Source organism: Pristis pectinata, chromosome 9 (genome assembly GCF_009764475.1).
Source record: "Pristis pectinata isolate sPriPec2 chromosome 9, sPriPec2.1.pri, whole genome shotgun sequence".
Taxonomy (NCBI): Eukaryota; Metazoa; Chordata; class Chondrichthyes; order Rhinopristiformes; family Pristidae; genus Pristis; species Pristis pectinata.
In genome coordinates, this window is record NC_067413.1 from 51,637,024 (window position 1) to 51,664,858 (window position 27,835).

At 40.2% G+C, this 27,835-nt stretch overlaps 1 protein-coding gene across 2 annotated transcripts in view; it reads right to left on the minus strand.

Annotated features, from left to right (window-relative positions):
* Nucleotides 1–5,231: 5,231 nt before the first annotated feature.
* dpys (dihydropyrimidinase) overlaps nt 5,232–27,835 on the minus strand; it is a 54,547-nt gene continuing 31,943 nt past the window's right edge. Inside the window, exons 6-10 of one of the 2 annotated variants that reach the window (XM_052023982.1) lie at nt 26,830–26,971; nt 22,012–22,154; nt 21,001–21,208; nt 11,796–11,915; nt 5,232–8,280 (exon numbers count right to left, since the gene is read on the minus strand). In XM_052023982.1, the coding sequence (XP_051879942.1) occupies nt 11,835–11,915; nt 21,001–21,208; nt 22,012–22,154; nt 26,830–26,971 (574 nt within the window). In that variant the 3' untranslated portion in view covers nt 5,232–8,280; nt 11,796–11,834. The remainder of the gene's footprint in view (nt 8,281–11,795; nt 11,916–21,000; nt 21,209–22,011; nt 22,155–26,829; nt 26,972–27,835) is intronic. The other variant, XM_052023981.1, reaches the window with a different exon arrangement.

Genomic DNA, 27,835 nt, shown 5'->3' on the forward strand with positions numbered 1-27,835 from the left:
GCAGCTGATGATGCATCATCCAGTCAGTGCATCAGTCCAGTGTATCTCATGATACATGCCAATAAGCTGCTCCTCCATGCATTGTCTCAAATTAATACAGCATCATTTAATTCAAAATGATGATCATGAGTGCTGGTGCCATGGTTTGTCTTCTGCCTCATTTATTTGGATCATACAATGATCCTAACTTTAGCTTCACCAAATTCAAATGCGTCCTGAAATATCTACCCATCTATAACTTGGCAAGTAGCTTTCCTGCAGTAGTATGTGGCACGTTCTGGTAACAAAATAAAAAAGGGTGAAAATTTCATCTTAATTACACCTCTTTCATCTTTTTCCAGTCCAATTTTATACTGCAAATTCTGCCAACTTGGATGAGAGTGAATGATATAGAGCTGTCCGCACTTGTTTGATGCCACTTCTGTGGAATTCAGCAAACTCAGTATCAGTGAAGTTGCTTCTATTGTCTGTCATGAGTAACTCTTAAAGAGCATTGTAGCTCTTCAGCTTGTTACTTGAGGGGTAGAGGTATCCATAGGAACTGCTTCTTTCCACTTAGAATGTGCATTTACCTCGATCATGATCTTTTTTGCCATAAATGGAACTGCAAAATCCACACCTTTTCTCAACCAAGGTTTATTAGGGTTGAGAGGAGCAAACCTTAAGGTTGAGATGGATTCTTGCAGTGTCATTGACATTGTGCACACTCCTCCACAGTGTCCTATAGATGCTTTCATATTCCTGGCCACCAGATAAAATTGTTAGGAGGTTCACCTTCATGCAACTGCTTCAAAATAATTCTTCCTTCTGGTCGATCCCCAAAGAACCATTTCATCCCAGGTGCTGGGCTCATAGATTTTCCCCTAATACCATAATAATGGTTCATCTTCCTATTTTCTTTCCCATTCTCATCACCAATTAACAAAGTATTTCTCCACACAACTGTTGAGTAAAAATAATACTCAGAGATCAGTTGTGCTTACCATGTATTTGAGTGCAAAGCCATTTTATTTCTCTGTTGTCTTGTCACCATCAGAACATGCACAAGGACCCTCACCTCTTGAAGGATTATTGCATCTTCTAAAGATCCTAGTTGTAATTGTGAGATTGTGTTTCCTCAAGGCTGTACAAACCAAGCATACACAACTTGCAATCATTTTTAATTATTATGCCATACTGGTGAATTTGTGTTTCACCTTCTTAAGAGCCAATAAACCCAGGCGCAGTGCACAAAAATGAATACAGTGCTCCAGATGAGATCGCTCCTCCAGAGGGTTGTGAAGGTACTTAAAGAGAAGGAAGATAAATTTTGAAAGGTCAGGAAATTAAGGACAATGTGGAACTAATACAGAAGAGGAGTTGAGACTGGGACAGAGCTGCCATGATCATATTCAATGGTGAAGCAGGTTTGATTGGCCAGGTGACCTTCTTGTGTTTTCTTGTGACCAAGGCATTATTCAATTTAAATATATCTTCCTCGCCTTTTGTATTCCTGCCTTTTGAGAAATGGGCCAGCATATCATTAAGCTTTAATAGCTGCTCAATAGCTATTACTTGGGGAATGTAACACAACTAATCTATTGGTCTGCTTCTTTATTTGGTCAATTTATATTTGGATAATGGCTTAAATTGCAAACAAGTGTTGTACCAAAATGTTGAGATCCTTTGCAAGCAAAAGAATTCCTTACTCTGATGGAATTAACTCTCAAATCCAAAATCTATAGGGGCTGAAAGTGGGCCATATTTTTCAGATGATGATAAAGTCTGAGATGAATGCACACCCATCGAGGAGGAGTGCCCTTTAAGTTAGTTAGATCAGGTATAAGTCGCAGCATGGGATTCAGAAATTGCAGCAGCTACCTTAAGCATTCTTGGCTATCTGCTCGTCATCAATTAACATAATAATCTGCTTACCACCAGTGATCACACACTCAAAACATTTCAGACCTCGCTCACTAGTCCATCAAATGTGCATGCATTTACTTCAGACACTGTCATGTGGAGCTCCAGAAGGTAACTAACCAGAAGTGCAAGGTATTTCTGGATTCAGAGTTTCACAGTGCCTCATTGGAAAGGAAGCACTATACATGCATTAGGGCCAACCTCCAGCTGAAAAGCTATAACCTAAAGAGGAGATAGTTGGTGAGGAGAGGGCAGGAGGTCCAGCAACTTACTGATGACTATAACATGCAAAGATTTTTCAGTGCTGTTAAGACTACCTACTCCCCAAATACCTGAGGTCTCACCGCAAAGAACAAAGGTGAACTCATCAAGGACAAAATGGCAGTCAGCACGTATTGGAGACAACTCTTCATAGATCTCCTCAACAATTACACTGTCCTTGACCCACCCCAAAGCACATCCCATCCACCAGCCTGTAGCATATCATTTCTTCTTCTTCTGATCTAGTGTATTTCACTTGGTGCTCACAACGTGGGCTCCTCTGTACTGGAAAAACAAAATGCAAATTGGGTGATCACCTTTCAGTGCACCTTTCTTTAGTAGGTGGGAGCAACTCTCAGATTCCAGTTGGCTGTCACTTTAGAGTCAGTTATACAGCACGGTAACAGGCCCTAGAGCCTAATTAGTCTATGCTGACCAAGGTGCCTACCTGAGATAGGCCCATTTCCCTCTAAACCTTTCCTATCCATGAACTTGTTCAAATGTCTTTTAAACATTGTAATTGTACCCACCTTTACCACTTCCTTTGGCAGCTCATTCCATATCCCCACCACCCTCTGTGTGGAAAAACTTGTCCCTCAGTTCCCCTTTAAATGTTTCCCCTCTTGTTATGCCTTCTAGTTTAGACTCCTCTACCTCGGGAAAAAGACTATGACCATTCATCTTATCTCTGTCCCTCATGATTTTATAAACCTCTATAAGGCTACCCTCAGTTTCCATTGGTCCAGGGAAAACAGTCCCAGCCTGTCCAGTTTCTTCTCATGACTCAAGCCCTCCAATCCCAGCAACATTCTTAAGAATATTTTCTGCACAGTCTCTAACATAATCACATCCTGCCTATCGTATGGCGACCAGAAGTACACGTAATATTCCAGGTGTGGTCTCACCAACATCTTGTGCAGCAGTAATATGATTTCCCAACTGTTGTACTAAATGCTCCATCTGATGATGACATGCATGCCATACACCTTCTTCACCACCTTGTCTACCTATGTTACCAGTTTCAGGGAGCTATGTACTTGTACCCCTGGGTCTCGGTTCTACAACACACCCTGGGACCCTGTCCTTCACTGTGCATGGCCTGCCCTGGTTTAACTTCCCAAAATGCATCACTTTGCCATTGAGTTAAATTCCATCTGCCATTCCTTTGCCCACATTTCCTAGTTGATCTGGATTCTGTTGTACGCTAAGACAACCTTCTTCACTGTCCACAAACTTATGAATTATGCCACTGACATTTTTCACCCAAATCATTAAATTGTGACAAGCAACAGTGAACCTAGTACTGATCTTTGTGGAACATCACTAGTCACAGGCCTCCAAGCTGAAAGACAACTCTCTACTACCACCCACTGACTCCTTCCACCAATCTAATTTTGTATCTAATTGGCCAGCTCACCCTGGATCCCATGTGTTCTAACCCTCTGGACCAGGCTACCATGCAGGACCTTGTCAAAGGCCTTGCTATAGTCCATGTAGTACTGCCCTGCCATCATCAATCCTCTTGGTCACCTCCTAAGGAGCAGCAACTCATTTTCCATCTGGGTATGTTGCAGCCTTCAGGGCTCAATATTGAATTCAACAATTTCAGGTAACTTACTTTCACTGTAATAGAACTGGCCAGTTCTGCTGTAGGTTATTCATCTGCAATAGTAACTCAGTTTTTCTCTCTCCACTGACACTGCCTGATCTGCTGGGCATTTCCTACAACTCTGACCTGCAGTTTGCAGCCTTTCTTGTTACGTTGTTTTCTCTCTAATTGTCCTCATTAATCTATCAATCAGATGGCTTAATCAACTGCTCATCACTGTGACAATTCTGGCCTCACTGTATCAGCACTCACCCACACACTTGGAGCAATTTACAGTGGCCAAATAACCTACCAACCTGCATGTCTTTAGGATGAGAGGGGAAACTGGAGCACCCAGAGGAAACCCATGCTGTCACAGGAAGAATGTGCAAACTCCACACAGACTGGACCCAAGGTCAAGGTTGAATCCGGTTCTCTGGCCCCGTGAGGCATCAAGTTCTACTAACGTTTCAAAACACAGTGGAGCGGCACAGTGAACTTGATCTTTCAGCTGTGACAACTCAAAGAGAAATTCAGGAAGCAGTACCAAACACTATTTGTGCCCTTTTTCAACTGGGGTACTGACAGCCCTGATGGTGAAGTATCTGTATTGACTTATTTGATGTTTTTGGAATATTAAGTAAAACTGATTGGGTTCTTGGAGAGGAATAAAACCAGAAAGTACTGGATGGTCAGCAGGTCAGGCAGCATCTTTGGAAAGAGAAACAGAGTTAATGTTTCAGGTTCACCAATCATCATTCTAATGAGAATCATCAACCTGAAACATTAACTCTGCCCGATCTGCTGAGTATCTACAGCATTTCTGTTTTGCATTTCAGATCTACAACCTTTGCTGGTTTTTCTTTTTCAATTACTGTCTAAAGACAAACTACTCTGCTCTACGAGTTGTCAAGAATGGTGGCTTATTCAAAAAAGCCCAATGACACACAAAAAAGTTTGGAACTCTTCCATACACAGCAATTAATGTAAAATCAATTGTTAATTTCAAATCCGAAATACAATTCTTTTTTCACCAAAGTTATTAGTAGATGGTGAGCAAAGCTCCATATGGCCCTTATGTATGAAGTTACCAATCAGCTATGAAACAAATTCAATGAATAAATGAATGTCAGAACAAGTTCATGAGGCTAAATGGCCTACTTCTATTCCTACACTCCCAAGTGCTATTCAAAAGTCATATTGTTGTCAAAATGTAGGTTGTTAACTGGGAGACACCCTATTCATTATCACATCATACTCTACAATAATTGGTTTGGGTTAAGAGAATGTTGATTCCACTATGGACACTGTAATTGCCAATGATCCCATAAAAAATAAGGCACCATCAAAACTGTAACTAAATCTACTAGGAACCCTGTGGAACTCGTGCCTTAAAAAATGAAAAATTAATTCTATGCTGTTCACTGTTATATTTGTCATATGAAATTATTTCCAATGAACATACAACTAAAAATAAAAGTGCAGGTCAAGTAAAAGTTTATTCATCTAAATTTTTCTTATTACTAAAACAATTCATAATTTTGATTGCATAATAAAAATAAATTACACGGCAATTCAGAAAAGATTTCAAACAGATGTTTTACTGAGGCAAATTATTGGAACTTATGGATGACAAATTTAACAATTAGAATAAGTGGGTATCTATCAGAATTTAAATTCTTTGCGAGTCTCAAATGAACCTTTGCAACTTATCAACTGGAGAAGTCTGACTTCAAATCTAATTTTCAAAACTAATTACAGATATCAATAAATTATAGTTGATGTCCATGAGTAGCAATCTTTATAGTTTTTCCTATTTATAAATGGAAAATTGAAACAAGAATGTCCCAGTTTTCCTTGTAACCGCTAGATTAACTCTACAGTGAAGTATACAGGAAAAAATGTTAAACCTGTACAACCGAATTAAACGTTATGGGATCCTTGGCAATAATAATAACAGAGGAATGCTACCCCAGGAAAGAGGCGGGGTTTGTTGGGAGACTGGATAGCTGAGGTTGTATTCCTTTGAGCAAAGCAAGTTGAGAGCAGATTTGATAGAGGTGTTCAAAATCATAAATAAGGAAAAACTAAGAAAAAGGTTTGGTAACCAGATCTTAAGGATTAAGAGCATTGACAAAAGAACCAAATATGAAAGAGGAAACCTTTTTTTAAGATGAATGACTGTGATCTGGAATGTATGGCCTGGTAGGTTGAAGCCAGCATATTCTTCAGTCAAGCTCAAAAGAGAATTGGAAAAATATTTGAAAAGAAGAGAGGATTAAAGGAGAGATTTAAAGTATATAAAAAAGGAATTGAATGCTTTACAAGACCGAACATCAGATTTCGTAAATGAAGCAGTAAACTTGTAAGCTAAGATGGTTTGTTCGGCTAAAATTCAAAACCATGTTTTTTTGTCAATTGATGAGGTAAGAGCCCAAATGGGGTGTGGGATAAATCAAACCAAGTCATGACAAGTCCTATTCTGCTTTTATTACTCCATGAATCTATGAAAACCAAAGTGTGTTATTACCATGATTTAATGCATCAAAAGAACCTATTCACTTACTAATCCTCAGCTTGGTTTTGATGTTGTGTTGGCAAAGTATAATTTTGGCAATATATCAGGTAAGCCTGTTCTATCACACTAAACACCTGCTCACTTAGACATGCATGAAATAAATGTAGATAACGGCCATGAACCAAGATAAGCACAAAGATAGCACTTCATGGAATTGATCTCAAGCACTGTACAAAGTTGCATACCCACTGTACTGTATATTGGGATAAAGGAAGCAAATGTAAAGGCTAAACATTGAGAACATTTTTTTGAGCATGTAAAACCCTTGATTTCTTGGCCAGCTGCAACCTGGAGATAAATCTTCTGGGATTAACAAAGGCTGTTAGTCTGAAAGAGTTATTGCCAAATAATGTCAGAGAAGCTCAAAATTAAATAAAACTGGTTTTTCTGGTCTGTGTAAAAGACCCATTACACCTCAATTTACATGTTAGTGTAGCTATCTCTGTGATATGCAATCTACTTATTTTCAAAGTCATTTATTCAACTTCTGCAATTTTTTTTGCACTACGTTGTGCCTTCTTTGACGTAAAAGAAACTTCAGGTTACCTGGGTGTGATTTATCCCAGATAAATACAAGGCATATGATGGAAAATTTAGCAACCTTAGCTTTGGTTCCTTCATCCAGGTCATTTATACAATTTGTAAAAAAAAAATTAAGTCCCAGCAATGATCCCTCTAGAATGCCATTCATTATATCTTACAAACCAGACTATTTTTGCCCATTCTCCATTTCTTGTTAGTCAGCCAGTATTCTATCCATACCAACATATACCACGAGTTTTTATTTTCTGCAGTAACCTTTGATGCAGCAGCTTATCAAATGTTTTCTGGAAATTTAGGTATATTACATTCACCTATTCACTTTATTCATAGCACACTGCATCTTCAAAGGACACCAATAAATTGGTCAAGTATGATTTTGCTGATTACCTTGAATTTTTCCAAGTGCCTTGGAATATAGTCTTCAAATAAAGGTTCTAACATTTTCCCTGTGACTGATATTAAGGTAATTGCCCTGTAGTTTCCTGCTTTCTGTCTCTCTCCCCTTTAAGAAGGATACATTTACTCTGAAGTGGAAACACATCATCCTCAGTCCCTGGTCACTTCTTAAGAAGAGTAGAAGACGAACACTAAATGTTCTATCTGCAACATCTTCTCCAGCAAAGTCCTGAGAGGAGAACAATACCTTAAGTTCCCCTCAAACTCTTCCATAAGTGTCTGCCAAGTGGGACCTAGTGTGCAAGATTATATCAAATCCATGTTAGTTCTGGCATCAGTCAGTTTGCTCACATACTTATATAGAAACAAAATTAGATCATTAAGTCCCTTATGCCAATTCAAACATGTCACAGCTGACTTGCACCTTAACTCCATTCACCCATCACAATTCTGTGATTGTTGATACCCTTGCTGAAAAACACCTATAAAAAATTCAGGGTTTTGAAATACTTAATTGATCTAAGGCATGAGGGAAGAGGGAAGGATGGACAGGGAGATATTTCTAGGTTTTTCTAATCTGTGCGAAGAAGTGTTATTTGGTATAGCTCAAAATGGCTTTGTTCGAATTGTAGGATGGTGCATTCCTTGTTCTGCCTTCTCCCACCAGTGGAAATAGTACTTCTACGTATTCAATCAATCCTTTCATCATCTCATACATCAATTAAACCATTCCTTTCATGCTGAAATGAGTATATTTCTAGTCTATGCAATCTGGCTTCATAATTTAACCCTTTTGAGTCCAGTATCATTCAATTAATTTCTCAAAGCCAATATGATTCCCAGATCAGTACTTATAGAATTTGAAAACACAGTGGATACACAGATAAAAATCTTGATAAATGATGCATCTTTGGATTGCACAGGCTGCTCAGAACTTGATATATGACTTGCCGCCAATTGTTGTAGCCCGGTGTCTTCTCTACTAGTTAAGAGGACTCTCCAACAGGTTCACCTGCGAGAATGGAAAGTAAAAAAAAAGCTCCTTCATGATCTTTAAGAACATTTTAAATTTTTAATTTTTTTTAAAATTTAAATTAAATTAAATTTTTAATTTTTAAACTTAGATTTTATTTACAGCGTGGTAACAGGCCCTTCCGGCCCAACGAGTCCACGCCACCCACTTTAAACCCAATTAACTTACCTGTACATCTTTGCAATGTGGGAGGAAACCAGAGCACCCGGAGGAAACCCACATGAAGCATGAAACATGTATCACGTGCTATATAAAATGCAGATGAGTTCTGAATACAATTTAAAAGTCAAGTTGATATGTAATTCTTGCCTATGCCCATAGAAATATTTGGAGATGGATTTTTGGCCCTTAAATAAGTGCACAAAACTGGCACTTTGCATGTAATCTGCAGTAATTTATGTCGGTGTCTCAGGCACACCTTTTTCAGTGACAACCTTCACGCAAATGCCTTTGAGCATTTTCAGCATGCAGTGTACTTTTTTATCCTGATGACTGCATGGAAAAAGCAAGTTAGTAAAGCAATACTGTATACCTGTGAGACAGGTCTGGTACTCATTGACAGCAGAGTTCCAGATTTTTAAAGGCCACCTGATCATTAGTGCATCATTACTGGAAGTAGCTCTGGAGAGCCGGGATTGTACGGCTGCAAGGAAAGTTCAACTGGGCAAGGAGTGAGCTCCCATATTTAATGAAGCAGATCTGACTACTTTGGTTGATGAAGCACATGAAAGTGTTGTACAAGAGGAGTCCATGCTGAGCACAAATGAAGTATAAGTGTGAAGGAGTTGGCTGGAAAAAAAATCAGTGCCAGGTACAAGTCTTCAATGAGCTTGGATGAAATGCTGACACTCAAATTTCACACCATATACATGAAACATACACACAAACAAACACACATTAGTATACACACAACAAATCACAATAGCAGTCACTTCCTGTCAATACTGTAACAGAGTGCTCATTTACCAGTTTTCACTGTGGCACAAACCACCCTAACTTTGGTTAGGGACATGAAAGTTCAGCTTACTACAGTGCAAGCTCAGATTGCTCTAGTACAAGCCCAGACTACCTCCATCATGTCTTCAAAGAGACTTGGAGGACATCACAGCAGTTCAGCAATCTAATTACAAGGATTGCTGAGACACATTGCAGGAGAGTGACAATGGATCCATGGAGTATGGACTTGCCATGATCTCAGGCTGAAGGGTTTACAAATCCCACCACTGCCCTTGAAGCCACCCATAAGAATGGGCTTAGGAAGCTGGGTGTCCTAGGCCCAACGCAGATCAAAATCCTCTGAAGTCATCAGAGTCTCCTCCACCACAGTCAGCAGCTACAACCTCTGGGGTAGCACAGGTACAAGTACCAGGACAAGCAAAAGTAGATAAAAGACATGCATCAAGGCAAAATACAAAGGAAATTAGTTGCTATTTGGCATGTGTTCAGTTATATATTAGGTTTGGAATGTAATTTTGTGTTGGCTTCATTTTTTGCATTGTTGAAGTCTGCATGCTGTGACAGCTAGCAACAGAGGAATGGTAAAACACAGGGTTGCTGCTGCATGGGAACACTGGGTTATGTTTACTGGTATTGCAATTGGATGATTTCTTCACTGACAGCTCAGGCAGAAAGGGGTTGCCTCCCTACTACTACTTCCTTCAGCTCACTGTATTACTTTTGGCTGGGGCTTTGATTTAGAAAGGTTGTGTAGCATATAGAAGAACACCACGAAAGCCACTCAGGGCTAAGTAAGAGCAATCCCAGCAGCAGAACTCTTCGCCGAGTATACCAATTGGTTTGCTCTTATCAGAATTTACAAGACAGCATAGCTTTCGTTGTACACATGCTGACTTTATTTCTGAGGCTTGCTTCTGATCGAGATCCCGCATCAGGAGACAGTATAGTGGGGAGTTAGCCAGTATATAAAATTGCGAGGGAGGGGTGAGACAGAGGCTGGTAGGTGATAGGTGGAATCAGATGAAGGGGAAATAGTGGGCAGATGGGGGAGGGGAATAGAGAGTGTTGCAACAGAGGCTTGTAGGTGGAACCAGAAAAAGAAAAATATTGGGTAGATGGAGCTGAGTGGGGGGAGGGGAGGGTGAAGGATAGAGACACAAGCTGGTAGGTGATAGGTGGAACCAGATAAGGGAGAGATTATGGACAGATGGAACCAGGTGGGGGAGTGGTAGGAAAGGTGAACCAAGGGAGAAGAAACCCAGGCAGATAGTATGTGGGTGATGAGCAGATGGAACCAGGTGGGGAAGGGGAAATGAGTCCTGGTAACAAGGGGCATGCAAAAGATGAAGAGAGAACCTTGGTGGACCAGTGAGAGTGGGATAGGAACACAAGGGGAGTGGATTACCTGAATCTGGAAAATTCAGTGTTCATACTGTTGGGCTGTAGGCCGCCCAAGTGAAATAGGAGGTGTGGTTCTTGTAGTTTGAATTTAACATCACTGTGTCAGTGGAGAAGGCCAAGGACGGACAGGCTGGTGTGGTAATGAGGAGGAGATTTGAAATGACATGCAACCGGAAGCTCAAGATGGCAGTTGTAAATGAAGTGCAGGTGCTCTACAAAACGCTTGCCTAGTCTACACTTGGTCTCTATCGCCTCCCAACCCTCACTTGGCTCCATCTGCCTAATAATTATTTTTCAGTTTCCACCCATCGCCTACCAGCCTCTGTCTCAACACTGCCCCCTCCCCACCTGGCTCTATCTGCTCACTATCTCCCATTCATCTGGTTCCACCTATCACCTACCAGCCTCTGTCTCAGTGCTGATGCAGGATCTCAGTCCAAAACATCAAATACCCCTTTTTCTCCACAGATGCTGCTTGACCGGCTGCATTCTTCCAGCAGTTTTTTATAATCTAGAGAAAGAGAGAGAGAGTGAAAGTGCGCGCGAGAGAGAGAGAGCATGCAAGAGAGAGAGCGTGAGAGAATTTCAGATCAATGATCTTTCAATAGAATGGGAAAAAGTTGAAAGATATAACAAGTTTTAAGATGCAGCGATTAGTGGAGGGAAAGGTGAGAGCACAACAGGAATATTTTTGCTAGGATGGAATGCAGAAGGGACCAACTGAAAAAGTGTGCGCTGATGCAATGCGTTAAACCCAAAACATCAACCATCCCTTTGCCTCTACAGATGCTGCCTGACTTGCTGAATTATTCCAGCAGTTTGTTTTTTTTACTCCAGATTTCAGCATCTGTACTATCTTGTGTCTCCTCCCTCTCTATAGATCCTATTGACCTGCTCAGGATTTATACTTTTTTGCATCCAATTAACAGCTTGCATAGAATTATATATCGTGCATTAGACAACTTTCTTGAACAATTTGATCTCCTCCCAAGAACTGATTCATTTGGTGAATTCTCCAGACATAAAAACAAACAGACAACACAACTTCAGTAAAAATCATCTGTGCTCCATCCTGCAAAAGCATCTTGAAGACTTGTTGGAGCAACTGTTACAAATTATAAACAGTTAATACATACCAGACAGGGTAAACTTTGGTTATTCAAGTCTCTTTTACCTTACTGGGATGTGGCAGCTGAACATTCTGGTGCTAATTCTCCCAAGTATGGCTCTCTCTGTACTGGCTTGGGCTGGCAAACCTGTATTTTAAAAAGACTGATTAACATGGTTAACCATCAATAGGAGCACATTTACTGCAATTTTAAAAGCTATCTTTGACAGAAAAGAGTGTTTTATTTATATAAATAACAGGCACTCCCAACACAAATTTAGCACAATGACATCAGGCAAATTTAGTACAATGACATGGTGTCTTCAAGGCCTTGGTTTTAAAAGTGTATGGCAGGGAGAGATGGGTGGGTGAGGTATAAGGTGTAAGATATGATATCTTTATTAGTCACATGTACATCGAAACACACAGTGAAATGCATCTTTTGTGTAGAGTGTTCTGGGGGCAGCCCACAAGTGTCGCCATGCTTCCAGTGCCATCATAGCATGCCCACAGCTTCCTAACCTGTCATCTTTGGAATGTAGGAGGAAACCAGAGCACTTGGAGGAGACCCACGCAGTCATGGGGAGAACGTACAAACTCCTTATTGTTACGAACTAGATTAGTATTGGTGACTGTCCCTTTAAGACAGCGCATAGTGTGTGTGTGGCGTGCTGACGACAACAGAAGTCAAAGGACGTAATGACATTTTTGAGGCAGTCAGTCGGAGTCAGTGGAAGAGAGAGAGAGAGAGAGAAGAGAGAGAGAGACAGCAGCCTGCTAGTCTCTATCGATGGATGAAAAACAGTAACTGTCTGTCATTACAATCCATGTGTGGATTTTTGGAGTAATCCGGTGGAGTCCACTTTGTCGTTAACCTGTAGAGGGAAACAGGTATTTGTGTGGACGGCCATGTCTTGGATGCTTTTCAGGGTGGCAGATACTTCGGAACAAAGCAGTGGAGTTCACTTTGTTGCTGACCCGTAGAGGGAAGCAGGTATTTGTGTGGATGGCTACGATCCGAGTGCCTTTCAGGGTGAGGCAGATGCGGTGGAGTAGTCACTGCTGAGTAGACACTGAGGTGTCGTATGGGTTCCATCGTGGAACATTTGGATTTCTTAATCTCTATTTTCTCTCTACATCTACGCCTTATCTTCAGTCAACGGTGGTTGCTGAAAAAGCCTTTGCTCATGTCTCACCTTACGGCTTGCTGAACTGAACTTTGAGAATTGTTCCTGGACTTGGAGTTTGCGAATTTGCCACACACACACTATGAGTTTAGTTTTTGGGGTTAATGTTTAAGATTTAACACTTTTACATTCTAACACTCTAACATTTTTACTTTTATTTTTCTTACTATCATAAGTAGTTATTAATAACATAGTTTTTTTAACACTGATACATGACTTGGTGTGTTTCTTTTGTTGCTGGTTCATAACAAAAATTGGGGGCTCATCCAGGATTGTTCCCAAGATTGACGAGGGTGGTCTGAAATCGAACTCAAGACTGGTACTAGAGGTCTGATTTATTAACAAATTGGGGTCTTAGTGGACGACTGATTGTGGTCAGTCTGATAATTTTTTTTAATTGGTTTGTGTGTGTGGAAACCAGCAACAATGGATAAGTTTTTGAAAAAACCTACCCCTGGAGGATTGCAGGGGATGAGGAAGCCTGATTTGGTGAAAATTGCTGCAGAGCTACATCTTGAGGCAGTAACGCGATTTATGAGAAAGGCAGATATTCAGAGACTGATAGCTGGCCATTATGTGGAGAAGAAGGTGTTTGAGGAGGAGGTGTTAAAACAGTTTCCTGGCAGTGAACCAGCAATTTCTCAGGCCCAGGTGCAGCTGGCAAAGATAGAGGCTGAACGAGAACAAACCCGGCTGAAGTTTGAGGCTGAGGCAGAACAAAGGAAATTAGAGCTGGAACAAACTCGGCTGAAGGTAGATGCTGAGTTAGAAATGAAGAAAATAGGGGCTGAGGAAAGGAAGAGACAGAGGCAGCATGAGTTAGCAATGAATCAAGGGAATTCTGAATCTGATTCTGATAATGGTTTCATAGCTAGTAGGGAGGTTCGATTAGTCCCTCTTTTTGAGGAAGATCAGGTTGAAGAGTATTTCCAACATTTTGAAAAGGTTGCTGTGAGTTCAAACTGGCCAAAGGAAAGATGGGCTCTTAAGTTACAGGGTGTAATTAAAGGTAAAGCTCTAAAAGCTTGTTCTGCTTTGTCTGTTGCGGATGCAGCTGATTATACAAAGGTGAAATAAGCTGTGTTGAAGGCTTACGAATTAGTACCTGAAGCTTACAGGCAGAAGTTTAGAGACTTGAAGAAGTCTGCAGATCAGACATACATGGAGTTTGCCATTGGAAAGAGAATATGTTTTGAACGATGGTACATGGCTAAAAATGTAGTTGGAGATTATGATAAATTGACAGGATTTATTTTAGTGGAAGACTTTAAAAGATGTGTCCCAGCTGAAATAACAACATATCTAAATGAAAAGGAAGTGGAAACTTTACAAGAAACTGCTAGATTGGCAGATGATTATGCTTTGGCCCATAAATCCAAATGGGGACAAACTAAAACCTTTCAAAGGAGTTATAAGGACAATCCAGGTAACTGGAGATTAAATTGGGAAGTAATCAAAAAGGGAAGGATGAAAAGAAGCCAGTGCTGGAAAAACCTGCTGAGTGTACTTGTCACTACTGTAAGAAACCTGGCCATGTGATAGCTAATTGTGCCCTTTTGAAGAAAAGGAAGGAGGCCGTGCCAAATGCTTGTTTTCAAATAGTTAAACCTGAAAATCAAAAAGCTTTAGGGGATGTTGTTAAAGATCAGTCCTTGCCAGAGGTAAAGGCTGAAAAGTTGGATGAGGTGAGGAAGGAATTCCGTTCTTACGTATCGGAGGGTTTTGTTTCATTGAATGATGGACCACCCCAGGTGCCAGTGAAAATCCTTAGAGATACTGGGGCTTCCCAATCTCTCTTGCTGGACAGTCTTTTAAATTTTGGTGAAGAAACTGACACTGGTGAGGTAAATCTAGTGCAAGGTGTTACAGGTGACACTATGTCTGTCCCTTTGCACAAGGTGATTTTAAAGTCAAAGTTCGTAGAAGGACCTGTCAAGATAGGGATATGACCTAGTTTAACAGTAGAAGGAGTTTCTTTGTTATTGGGGAATGACCTTGCAGATGGAGCATTTGTCCCTGTGGTACAGTTAACGACCAAACCAAGGGTTGATGCAGATGTTTACCCATCCTGTGCGGTGACTCGAGCTAGAGCTAAAGATTTAGCCAAGGCCAATAGTCCTGTGCAGCCTGAAGTTGTTCCCCGTGACAGCCCTAAACAGGAGGAAAATTACGATGAGACTTTTCTGTCTTCACTGGAGGATCAAAATCCTTGTATTGGGCCTGAAAATAAAGATTTGTCTCTGTCCAGGGAAGAACTTAGAGGAACAGACTAAAGACCCTGAGCTTACTGAATTGAGAGAAAAAGCACTCTCAAGTGATGAGATTGAGAAAGTGCCAATTGGATATTATGTCAAAAATGGAATGTTAATGAGGAAATGGAGACCTCCTTATGTCCCTGCTAATGAGGAATCGGAAGTTATTCATCAGGTTGTGGCTCCTAAAGTTTATAGGAATGAGATTTTAAACCTGGCCCATAGTATGCCTTTAGGTGGTCATTTTGGTGTGAATAAAACTGTAAGGAAGATTTTGAAACAATTCTATTGGCCTGGTTTGAGAAAAGATGGGGTGATGTTTTGTCAAACTTGTCACACGTCAGATGGTAGGTAAACCAAATCAAAGACCCCATGTGGCTCCTTTGAAACCTGCTTTTGGTGAACCCTTTTCGAAAGTAATTATGGACTGTGTTGGCCCATTGCCAAAGTCTGAAGCTGGGAATCAGTATTTGTTAACCATCATGTGTGCAACTTCTAGATTTCCAGAGGCAATACCACTTAGAAATATTAAGGCCAAGACTGTGTCAAAGGTTCTTTTAAAATTTTTTACTTTGGTTGGTTTGCCCAAAGAAATCCAATCTGATCAGGGGAGTAATTTTATGTCTGGTTTATTTCAGCAATTAGTCTAAGAGTTGGGAGCAAAGCAGATTGTATCATCTGCATATCACCCAGAATCTCAGGGAGCTCTGGAAAGATTTCATTCTACTCTCAAAAATATGCTGAAGACTTATTGTTTTGAAAACACAAAGGATTGGGATGAAGGCGTTGATTTACTTTTGTTTGCAGTGAATCAGTACAGGAGTCATTAGGATTTAGTCTGTTTGAACTAGTATTTGGACATCGGGTCAGAGGACCTTTAGAATTGTTAAGAGAACAATGGGTTAATGAGGAAGTTTATTTGAGTTTGTTGGACTATGTCCAAAAATTTAAAACTCGGTTGGAGAGAGTCTTCCAGCTAGTGAGAGAGAATTTGAAAACCAGCCAGATGAGAATGAAGGCATGTTTTGATATACATGCTCGGCCAAGGACATTTGCAGTGGGGCAAAAGGTGTTGCTATTTTTCCCTAATCCAAACAACCCATTACGAGCTCATTTTACCGGACCATACATTATTGAATCCTGAGTAACTGATTTGACATATGTAATCAAAACACCTGATAGACGCAAGAAAACACAACTCTGTCATGTAAACATGCTTAAACCTTATTATGAGAGAAGTTCAGTTGTGGCCATGGTGGATGATGTGAATGTTGCTCCTAAGATATCTGATGTTGATATTGGGGAAGGTCAATTTAGACCAAATATTATTTCCATCAAAACTAAAAAAACAAAACACCTTGGAGAACCTTGAAACAAAGTTGGATCATTTATAAGTTTCACAAAAACAACAGATGAGACAATTAATTTTAAAATTTAAAAATCTATTCCCAGATGTTCCAAACAGAACGTCGATAATTACTCATGATGTTGACGTTGGGGATGCAAAACCAATCAAACAACACCCACATCGAATGAATGTGGAAAAGAGTAAACTTGTTGACCAAGAAATTGAATGTATGTTAGAGAAGGATATTATTAGATGTTCCACTTCAAATTGGAGTTCACCCTGTGTTATTGTGCCTAAGCCTGATGGAACTGTTAGATTTTGCACAGATTACAGAAAAGTGAATGCTGTAACAAAGTCAGATGCTTACCCTGTCCCTAGGGTGGATGACTGCATAGAGTGGGAAAGGCTAAATTTCTTACAAAGATTGACCTATTAAAAGGGTACTGGTGTGTTCCATTAACAGATAGAGGAAGGGAGATTTCTGCTTTTGTAACCGCTTCTGGATTGTATGAATATAATGTTTTGGAAGGAAAAGTGCTCCGGCAACATTTCAAAGAATGATTAATTCGGTGATTCATGGGTTAAAACATACAGATGCCTACATTGACGACTTAGTGACAGGGAATGATACATGGGAAGATCACATCTCTGCATTAGGAAGGTTGTTTGAAAGACTTTCCAAAGTCAACCTTACAGTTAACTTGGCTAAAAGTGAATTTGGCCATGCCACTGTGACGTATCTTGGTTATGTTGTAGGTCAAGGCAAGTTAGCTCCTGTTCAGGCAATATCTGAGTTCCCCTTTCCCACAGGTACGAGAATTGTTAGAAGATTTTTGGGAATGGTTGAATACTATTGCAAATTGTAAAAATTTTGCTGATATTGCTCTTCCCCTAACTAATCTTCTGAAGAAGGGAGTAGAGTTTGTTTGGACAGATCCTTGTCAAGAAGCATTTGAGAAGCTGAAAGCCATTTTATGCTACCATCCTGTGCTCAAATCACCTGACTTTGAAAAGCCATTTTCATTAGCAGTAGATGCCAGTGATGAAGCTGCAGGAGCTGTGTTGTTGCAGAAGGGTGACCGTAATGATATTGACCATCCTGTAGCTTACTTTTCAAAGAAATTTAATGAGCATCAAAAGAATTATTCCACCATTGAGAAAGAATTATTGTCGCTTGTTTTTGCCTTGCAACATTTCAGTGTATATGTTTGCACTGCTCAGAAACCACTGACTGTGTATACAGATCATAACCCATTGGTGTTTCTGAACCGAGTGAAAAACAAAAACAGAAGGCTGTTAAACTGGAGTTTAATTTTGCAAGAGTTTGATCTCATGATAACTCACATTAAAGGCAAAGATAACATGATCGCTGATTGTCTTTCTCGATGTTAAATGGGAGACATGTATCTTTACTAATCTGATATTCTGTAATTGTGATAATTATTAACATTACTAACTGTATGCACGGTTAAATTTTTTTTAAAAAAATTCTTTTTGGGTGGGAGGTGTGTTACGAACTAGGTTAGCATTGGTGAATGTCCCTTTAAGATAGAGCTGTGTGTGTGTGTGTGTGTGTGTGTGTGTGTGTGTGTGTGTGTGTGTGTGTGTGTGTGTGTGTGTGTGTGTGGCGTGCTGACAACAACAGAAGTCAAAGGACGTAATGACATTTTTGAGGCAGTCAGTCGGAGTCAGTGGAAGAGAGAGAGAGAGAGAGAGAGAAGAGAGAGAGAGACAGCAGCCTGCTAGTCTCTATTGATGGATGAAAAACAGTAACTGTCTGTCACTACAATCCATGTGTGGATTTTTGGAGTAATCCGGTGGAGTCCACTTTGTCGTTAACCTGTAGAGGGAAACAGGTATTTGTGTGGACGGCCATGTCTTGGATGCTTTTCAGGGTGGCAGATACTTCGGAACAAAGCAGTGGAGTTCACTTTGTTGCTGACCCGTAGAGGGAAGCAGGTATTTGTGTGGATGGCTACGATCCGAGTGCCTTTCAGGGTGAGGCAGATGCGGTGGAGTAGTCACTGCTGAGTAGACACTGAGGTGTCGTATGGGTTCCATCGTGGAACATTTGGATTTCTTAATCTCTATTTTCTCTCTACATCTACGTCTCTCTACATCTTATGGTGGTTGTTGAAGAAGCCTTTGCTCATGGTTCACCTTACGGCTTGCTGAACTGAACTTTGAGAATTATTCCTGGACTTGGAGTTTGCGAATTTGCCACACACGCACACTATGAGTTTAGTTTTTGGGGTTAATGTTTAAGATTTAACATTTTTACTTCTAACACTCTAACATTTTTACTTTTATTTTTCTTATTATCGTAAGTAGTTATTAATAAAGTAGTTTTTTAACACTGATACATGACTCGGTGTATTTCCTTTGTTGCTGGTTCGTAACATTATAGACAGCAGCCGGAATTGAACCCAGGCCGCTGGTACTGTAATAGCATTATGCTAACAAAGCAGCTTGGGGATGAAGAATTTTGTTAGTCTTAATGGCCAGGCCTCAGTTGAATGAATTTTTCCCAGTGTCATGGACAGATCCATTCCCTGGCCAGCAAGGGAAACAGCAGTTCAGTGGCAGGAACCCAAAGCCGAGGCACATCGGAATGTACACCATCTGTCTGGAGGTGACCTTATGGAGGGGAAATAATTAGAGCTAGTCATTGTTGAATGTGTGGAAAAGGAAGGAGAGAATCCCAGGTTAAGGGAACACAAAGGCTCCCCTTGACACCATAGGAAACCTAAAAATTACAACATTTTAGATTTACCAGCTGGCCTTCTTCCATACCTGATCAGAGTTTCCTTCTTGCATTTTTAAGATTGGGGTAACGTAAAGACATGGGGATAGGAGTGAGTAATTTCATGGCCAAATTGTAACTGCTCCATTGCTCAGCTTTGATCAGCAAAGGTGCAGTATAGGGAGTTAATATTGCATCCTATGAATGTCAATTCAGTATCAATTTGTTTTGCTCTTAATCAATCTCAACTAAACAGGACATTTATATCGGGCAGAGAGAGTGAAACCCAAAGATGAAAGGGCAATATACCATCCTCAGCCCTAATTTACTAGCTAACCATCAGTTCAACTGTTGTTTTCCACATCTTCTGGAAAGGAGCAATATAATTAAAGTAGTACATCAGTGTTGCTAAGGAGGAACCTATAAATTCATCTAGTACAATAATAGCACATTATTTTCTTCAATGGAGTCTATATAAAGGCTAGTATCAAGGCAGAATTTCCATAGCAAAACCATCCAGTAACTTATTAACCAAAGTTACTTTGTCAGCATCTCCCTAATCCATAACTTGCAGCACTAAAGGAGGTCAAGGCCAATAGGTACATGGGAATTCTACCAACTGCTTGACACACTCCAAATTGTATAACATCATGACTTGGAAATATATAGTCTTTCCTTTCGTGTCACTGGGTTTAAGTTCTGGAAATCCCTACCGCAGTACTGAGAGCGTATATTTACAACAATGACTGCAGAGGTTCAAGGTGGCAGCTCACCACCAGCTTCTCAAGGGCAACAAGAGATAGTCTTACAGTGACATCCACGTGCTAATAAACAAACTAACAAACCCTAATGATCATTCTTTATGCTTCAGGCAAGACTAAGTGCCAATTTTATTGATTTATTTTTATCACAGGATGTAGACATTTTTACCAATCTCTGCATTTGTTCCCCAATATTACTTTCCCCTGAATGGAGGAAGTGATTAAAAGTTATCCACAGTGTTGGGTCAGGATTCATTCTTAGACAAAATCAGGTAAAGACAATGCATTTTTTCTCCTGAAAGATATCAGTGAACTGCATGGATTTTCACATTTATACAACAATCCAGTAACTTCATCGTCACCATTACTGATACTAGTATTTTTTTCAGAAACTCCGGTTTTTGTTAAATAATTCCCAGCCGTTGAATTGGGAGCTGAAGGGAGATGGAGTGGAAACATCAGTTGGCTCCAAACAAACTTCACATGTTCAGTACTGATGTTAACCAGGTGGTAATACACAAGCTGGTTTTCCTCTTTCCTAGGACCTGAAGCGTAAATTATGCCCCGTCCAAGCAAAGTGTGTTCAGCACATAGAGAGAATGAATATCAGTACCACATGCCACTATAAGTTTATTAAACAGACAAAATTATATTTAATCAGAGGTAGTGAAGCTACACATAAGCAATTTGATCCTTCTGTGAAAGGAGGCAGTGGGATAGGAAGTGGAATGGGGAAAGTGGTGGGAGCTGTACTAAACCAGATTAAAAGATGCAGAGTGAAAAGTGATGACAACTAGAAAGCAAGCAAAAGTGAGATGAAGTTGTAAATCTAAACGGCAATCTGGAGAAATTGAACATGCCTGGGAAATGACCATATTCTACTTAGTGTGTGTTCATTTCCATCTTGCGTCAAAATTTTTAATCTTGAAAACAATCACTGACCTGATCACGTTGTTTGATTCGCTTAAAGACATATTCTGCAAATGGTTTTCGTGGAATATATTTTCCATCCCCTGGCACAACATGTAGGACTCCACGATCAAACACCACCTTTCCTCGTGAGATGGTAACCAAAGGGACCCCATGGCAGACCATACCTTCAAAGATGTTGAAATCCACAGCCTGATGATGTGTTTTGACTGAAATAGTCCTGTTTAAAAATGGAAAGAGCAAATAAAAAAATCACAGCAATCTAATGAGGAACTATTGATCAAAAGACATGACCTTGCACCATAGAGACCACTGTACCACTGGCTCCTTATCCAGGGAACAATAACTGGGGCAGTGGCAAATACCCTGACAATTAGGTCATCCACTTTGGAAAATAGAGAAGTGCTGTTTTATTTAGTGGTGAAAAATTGAAATGCTCTGCCATTCAGAGCAACTGGGTGCCTTTGCACACAAATAACTGAAGGTTAACATGCAGGTAGAGAAAGCAATTAGATATTTATGGCCAAGAATTATCAAGATGTATTCAAGAGATTGTTTTGTTTTAATAAGTATGAAACAAGCCAAACAACAAATCATGAGACAAAGTTCTTTGAAATGAACTGAAGCAAATGGTAAAAGTGGCAATGGGGATGCATATTAGGGATAATGGTTATACTTCAGAAAATGTAGGCAAATGCTGTAATCTACGTCTACACCAACACTTCTTCCTGGGAGCATTGTGTAATGTATACGCAGCACCTGCCCTTTTACCTTCTCGTCAAGCTGAGCCAGCATGGATTTGTTAAAGGAAAATTGTTTATGACTAACAATTAAATTCTTTTGATGAGACATCAAAAATGATCAAGATAGCAAAATTGCTGATATAAATGGGAATCCTCAGGTGGCACTGACATGATGCCTGAAAATGGGATCAGCACATAGGAATTTCTAGCTCAAAAACATTGGCAAAGGAAGCTGGTGGAAAGAGAATATCTACAATTTTCCAATAGGCTGTTGCATTACCTGACAGCATGTGGGTCCCAAATGACAATATCAGCATCTGAGCCTTTGGCTATTTTCCCCTTCCTGGGATAAAGGTTAAATATCTTTGCTGCGTTGGTGCTGGTCACAGCCACAAACCTATTCTCATCCATTTTACCACTGTGCTGGAAGAGAAAGGGAGAAATTATTCAGCATCTCACTCAAGATTTCCTAATAATTTCCTGCAACACTATAGATCTTGTGATAAGTTGCAGAGTTTAAACATACCACTTGCAATACAACATTATCATATGCCAGCTTCCAGACTTGGAACTACAACATTGCTAAAAAATTGGAGTTATACTGCTGACTACAAACCTCTTGAGATCAGTGGAAATCTGCATAATTGTACTCATTCACAATGCTGCTAATTTAAAAGACCATAGATGGGACTATTTCCTATTAATTATTAAAAAGCATGAAGAATTTCTTCAAACCATTTAGTGGGCCCAACATGGCACTTTTTAAAAGTGTGATTTTTGTAGCAGGTTGACATTAGAATGCAGTCAATGTAAATTCAAGACTCAGATCAAAAGTCAGAAAGACACACAGCAGGGAACAGGTCCTTGGGCCTCCTGAGTCTGCACCTATTATCCGGATCAATTGTCCATAATTCTGGCTACTAGTCCAAAGGGGTTACGATAAATAAATTGATGGGTTTAATAATTATTAAACAGAATAGTGAGAAGAAGTGCAATGCATTCGTCTTTGCTTCTGAATAGGAGACAGAAGTAACCAGTTACTTGGAAAGTACAAACACACAAATTAGGAGCAGAAGTAGGCCACACAGTCCTCGAGCCTGTCTCATCATTCAATAAGATCAGGGATGATCTGATTGTAACATCACCTCCCCACTTCTGCCCATTCCCAGTGGCCTTTCACACCTAGCTTTCAAAAATCTCTCTACCTCTGCCTTCAAAATATTCAAAGTCTTTGCTTCTATTGCCCTTTGAGGAGCAGGGTGTCAAATATTCACAAACCTCTGAGAAAATAATTCACCTCATCTGTCTAAAATGGATAACCCCTTGTTTTAAAATAGTGATCCCTAGTTCTAGATTCTCCAACAAGAGGAAACATCCTCTCTGCATCTACTTTGTCAAGACCTTTCAGGATCTCATAAATTTCAGTCCATGTTCCTCTTTTCTTCTAAACTCTAATGGATACATGCCCAGACTATCCAACCTCTGCTCATAAGACAACCTGCCCATTCTAGGTATCAGCATAGTAAACCTTATTTCAAATGCTTCCAATGCATTTGTATTCTGATTAAATCAGAGTACTCCAGATGAAGTCTCACCAATACCCTATGTGACTGAAGTGCAACCTCCCTCCTTTGTATTCAATTCCCTTAGCAATGAACAAAAACATTCCACTGGCTTTCCTAATTACTCGCTGTACCTGCACCGTTGATTTTTTGTGAATCATGCACTAGGACACCCAGTTCCCTGTCAGAGCTATACAATCCTTCATCACTTACATAGCATGCTTCTTTTTTATCTGTCTTGCCAAAATGGACAATTTCATATTTCCCACATTATTCTCCAATTCCCAGTTTTTTGTCCATTCACTCAACATATTGTTACGAACCAGCAACAAAAGAAACACACTGAGTCATGTATCAGTGTTAAAAACTACTTTATTAATAACTACTTATGATAATAAGAAAAATAAAAGTAAAAATGTTAAATCTTAAACATTAACCCCAAAAGCCACGTACATCGCATGCCAGACGGGAGGATCCCAAAAGACCTGCTGTACGGGGAGTTGGCCTCTGGCAAGAGAGCACAAGGACGGCCCCATCTTCGCTTCAAAGATGTCTGCAGGAGAGATATGAAGTCACTGAACATGAACGTCGAGAGGTGCGAAGAAATTGCAAGTGATTGCTCTCGCTGGAGGCTGGAACTACACAGAGGTCTGAAACGAGGAGTAGAGAAGCTGAGGCTAGCTGCTGAAGAAAAGCGCACTCGCTGGAAAAACAACACCAAAGCAACACAGGAGGACAGCGCCTTCAAGTGCAGTTGCTGCAGCTGAGACTGTCACTCCCATGTAGGCCTCTACAGTCACAACAGACGCTGCTCTATCACTACCGACTGAAGCAAGACTCTCCATACGCAGATCCATGGTCTCGCGAGACTAACGGATACCACCAACCCCAAAAACTAAACTCATAGTGTGTGTGTGGCAAATTCCCAAACTCCAAGTCCAGGAATGGTTCTTAAAGTTCAGTTCAGCAAGTCATAAGGTGAAACGTGAGCAAAGGCTTCTTCAACAACCACCGCTGACTGAAGACAGAATGTAGAGAGAAAATAGAGAGTAATTACGAAATACCTGTTTCCCTCTACAGGTTAACGACAAAGTGGACTCCACCGGATTACTCCAAAAATCCATACATGGATTGTAGTGACAGGCACAGTTACTGTTTTTCATCCATCGATAGAGACTAGCAGGCTGGTGTCTCTCTCTCGCTCTTCTCCTCTGACTGATTCCGACTGACTGCTTCAAAAACGTCATTACGTCCTTTATCTTCTGTTGTCGTAACCACACCACACACACACACACTATGCTCTATCTTAAAGGGACATCCACCAATAGTAACCTAGTCCGTAACAATATCTATATCTCTTTGTAGCCTCCTTTGTATGTCTTCTTCACAACTTACTATCCTAGCTACATTTGTGCCATCAGCAAATTCAACAACCATACCTTTGGTTTAGATATTAGTTATTTCTTTATTAGTCACATATACATCAAAACACAGTGAAATGCATCTTTTTGCGTTACTGAGAATGTGCTGGGGGCAGCCCGCAAGTGTCGCCACTCTTCCAGCGCCAACATAGCATGCCCACAAGCTCCTAACCTGTACGTCTTTGGAATGTGGGAGGAAACTGGAGCACCCAGAGGAAACCCACACAGACACACGGGGAGAACGTACAAACTCCTTACAGACAGCTGCGGGAATTGAACCCGGGTCGCTGGCACTGTAATAGCGTTAAACTAACTGCTACACTACAGTGCCGCCCATCCAAGTTATTTGTATAAATTGTAAAATGTTGAGGCCCCAGCACCGATCCCTGTGGTAAACCACTTTTACCAGCCAGAAAAAGACCAATTAGTTAGCCAAACTTCTATCCATGGCAACATTTTATATTCTACACCATGAACTGTTATTTTCCATAGTAACCTTCATCAAATGTCTTCTGGAAATTGAAATATAGTATATCCCCTAGTTCTCTTTATCCAAACTGCATGTTACTTCTTCATAAAACTCCAATATATTGGTAAACATGACTTCCCTTTTACAAAACCACATAGGATTTGCCTGATTACCTTGTATTTTTCTAAGTGTCCTGCTGCAATATTTTTAACAACAGCTTCTAACATTGTCTCCCTGACTGATGTTGAGCTAACCGACCTGTAGCTTCCTGTTTTCAATCTCCTTCCCTTTTTGAATAAAAGAGTTACATTCTCTATTTTCCAATCCAATGGAATGTTCTCCAAACCTTGGGAATTTTGGAAAAATAAAACCAATCCATCAACTATTTCACTAGCCATTTTGAAGACATATTGAAGAGTATGAGAAAGTAACTTAGTATACAGATCTTCTGTTCTGCATTTATCCAGTGTATAATTTACATGGACATGAATGATTACGCAATTTAAAAAAATGTTGTGGCAGAACCTGGACTGATGGAAACAAATCCTGGTGTCAGTACTGCAACTGATAATTAGGCCTGTTGAGTGATTGAATAAATTAATTCTGATTTAATCATGGTTTTGACGGCACTCTTAAGCAATAACAGAATACCAATTACTTGTGAATGGTCCAAAATAAAACATCTTTTGTTTAATTTTGAATAGTCCTCTTCAAAAATTGCTTGCCTTAATAATCTGTGATTATTTTTAAACTCTCTTATTAGAATCACAGAGTCAAAGTGAGATACAACACAGAAACTGGTCCTTGACCCTGCCAAGTTCATGTCAACCAACAAGCACACATTTTTTACACTTAATCCAACTTTAACCCATTTCATTCTCCCCACATTCCCATCAACTCTCCTCAATTTCTACCATTCATTTACACACTGGGGGCTGTTTACAGTGGCCAATTAAACTGCCAACTTGCACGTTTTTGGGATGTGGGAGAAAAGAGGAGTACCTGGAGGAAATCCACGTGGTCAAAGGGAGAATGTGCAAACTCCACAGACAGCACTGGAGGTCAGGTTCGAACCTAGGCCACTGGAGCTGTAAGGCAGCAAATTCTACAAGCTGCACCACAAATCCTTTTGTTGGTTTCCCCATCTCTGCTACTAGTTCATAAACTAGAGTACTCAGATCTTTGCATTCCTCCAATTCCAGCTTTTTGCCTATCCCCAGTTTCCATTGCCAACTTTGATAAACAACCATATGAACCTTTATCAAATTGCTTAGTTACACTCACACAATAAAAATAGGTTTACTTGGATGAGATCTGCAAGAGAAAGGAGTCAAGTGTTTCCAATTGTTCCACATTTGATGACCAAGCCCAGCTGAAATGAACTACAGTCATTTTCAGAGAGAGAGAGAGAGAGAGAGAGAGAAAGCAATAGAAAGAAGGAAGGAAAGGAAAGAAAGGAAGGGAATAAACAAATGAAAGAATAAAAACACAAATGATGAATGAATTGCATTAATCAAACGTGATAACATCAGTTAAGTGACAGCCCTATTCATGATGCTAATTCCTTCCTTCTACAACTGAAAAAGTACTAAAATCTATAGCTATGCAGCAGAATTATTGCCAATTAGTCCTCAAGTCACACTTACCACACCTTTCTCCCATATGATGGACATCCTGTCTTCTACACCATTCACTCCATTTGGAATCTTTGTAAAATTATCTTTTCCAAAGGCCTTTTGACAGCCATTGAATGTGCAATTGTCTGTTCCTGTCACAGTCAGATCATCACTATGAAATAAGAGAAAATGAAGTGAGGGTCAAGTAGAGTCTGCCAGTGTACTGCTGCACCAAAGGCATCTGATGAAGAAGGAATCCTAATCCATTAAACAGATCTATGCATGTTACAGATATTGGTATTGGTTTATTATTGTCACATATACTGAGATACAGTGAAAAGCTTTTGTTTTGCATGCCATCCAGACAGATCGTGCCATACAGTTACATCAAGGTAGTAAAAAGAAAACAGAATGCAGAATATAATGTTACAGAGAAATTGCAGTTCAGGGAGACAAATAAAGTGCAAGGACCACGACGAGGTAGACTGGGAGATCAAGAGTTCATCCTTTAGTATGTGAGAGGTCCATTCAAGAGTCTGATCCCAGTGGGATAGAAGCTGTCCTTGAGTCTGGTGGATCGTGCTCTCAGGATTTTGTATCTTCTGCCCAACAGGAATGGGAAGAAGAGAGAATGACCGGGGCGGGCGGGGTTCTTGATTATGTTTGCTGTGTTCCTGAGGCAGCGGGAAGTGTGGACAGAGTCAATGGAGGGGAGGTTGGTTTGCCTGATGCTCTGGGCTGTGTTAACAACTCTCTGCAATTTCTTGCAGTCTTGGGCAAAACAGTTGCTATACCAAGTTGTGATTAATCTGGATAGGATGCTTTCTACAGTACATCTATAAAAATTGGTAAGAGTCATCAGGGACATGCCAAATTTCTTTCACCTTCTGAGGAAGTACAGCCAGTGGTTTGCCTTTTTTTTGCCCACAGCATCCACATGGCTGGAACAGGACAAATTGTGGGTGATATTTACACTAGGAACTTGAAGCTTTCAACCATCTCCACCTCAGTCACATGAGGGTTGAGCGCAGTAGGA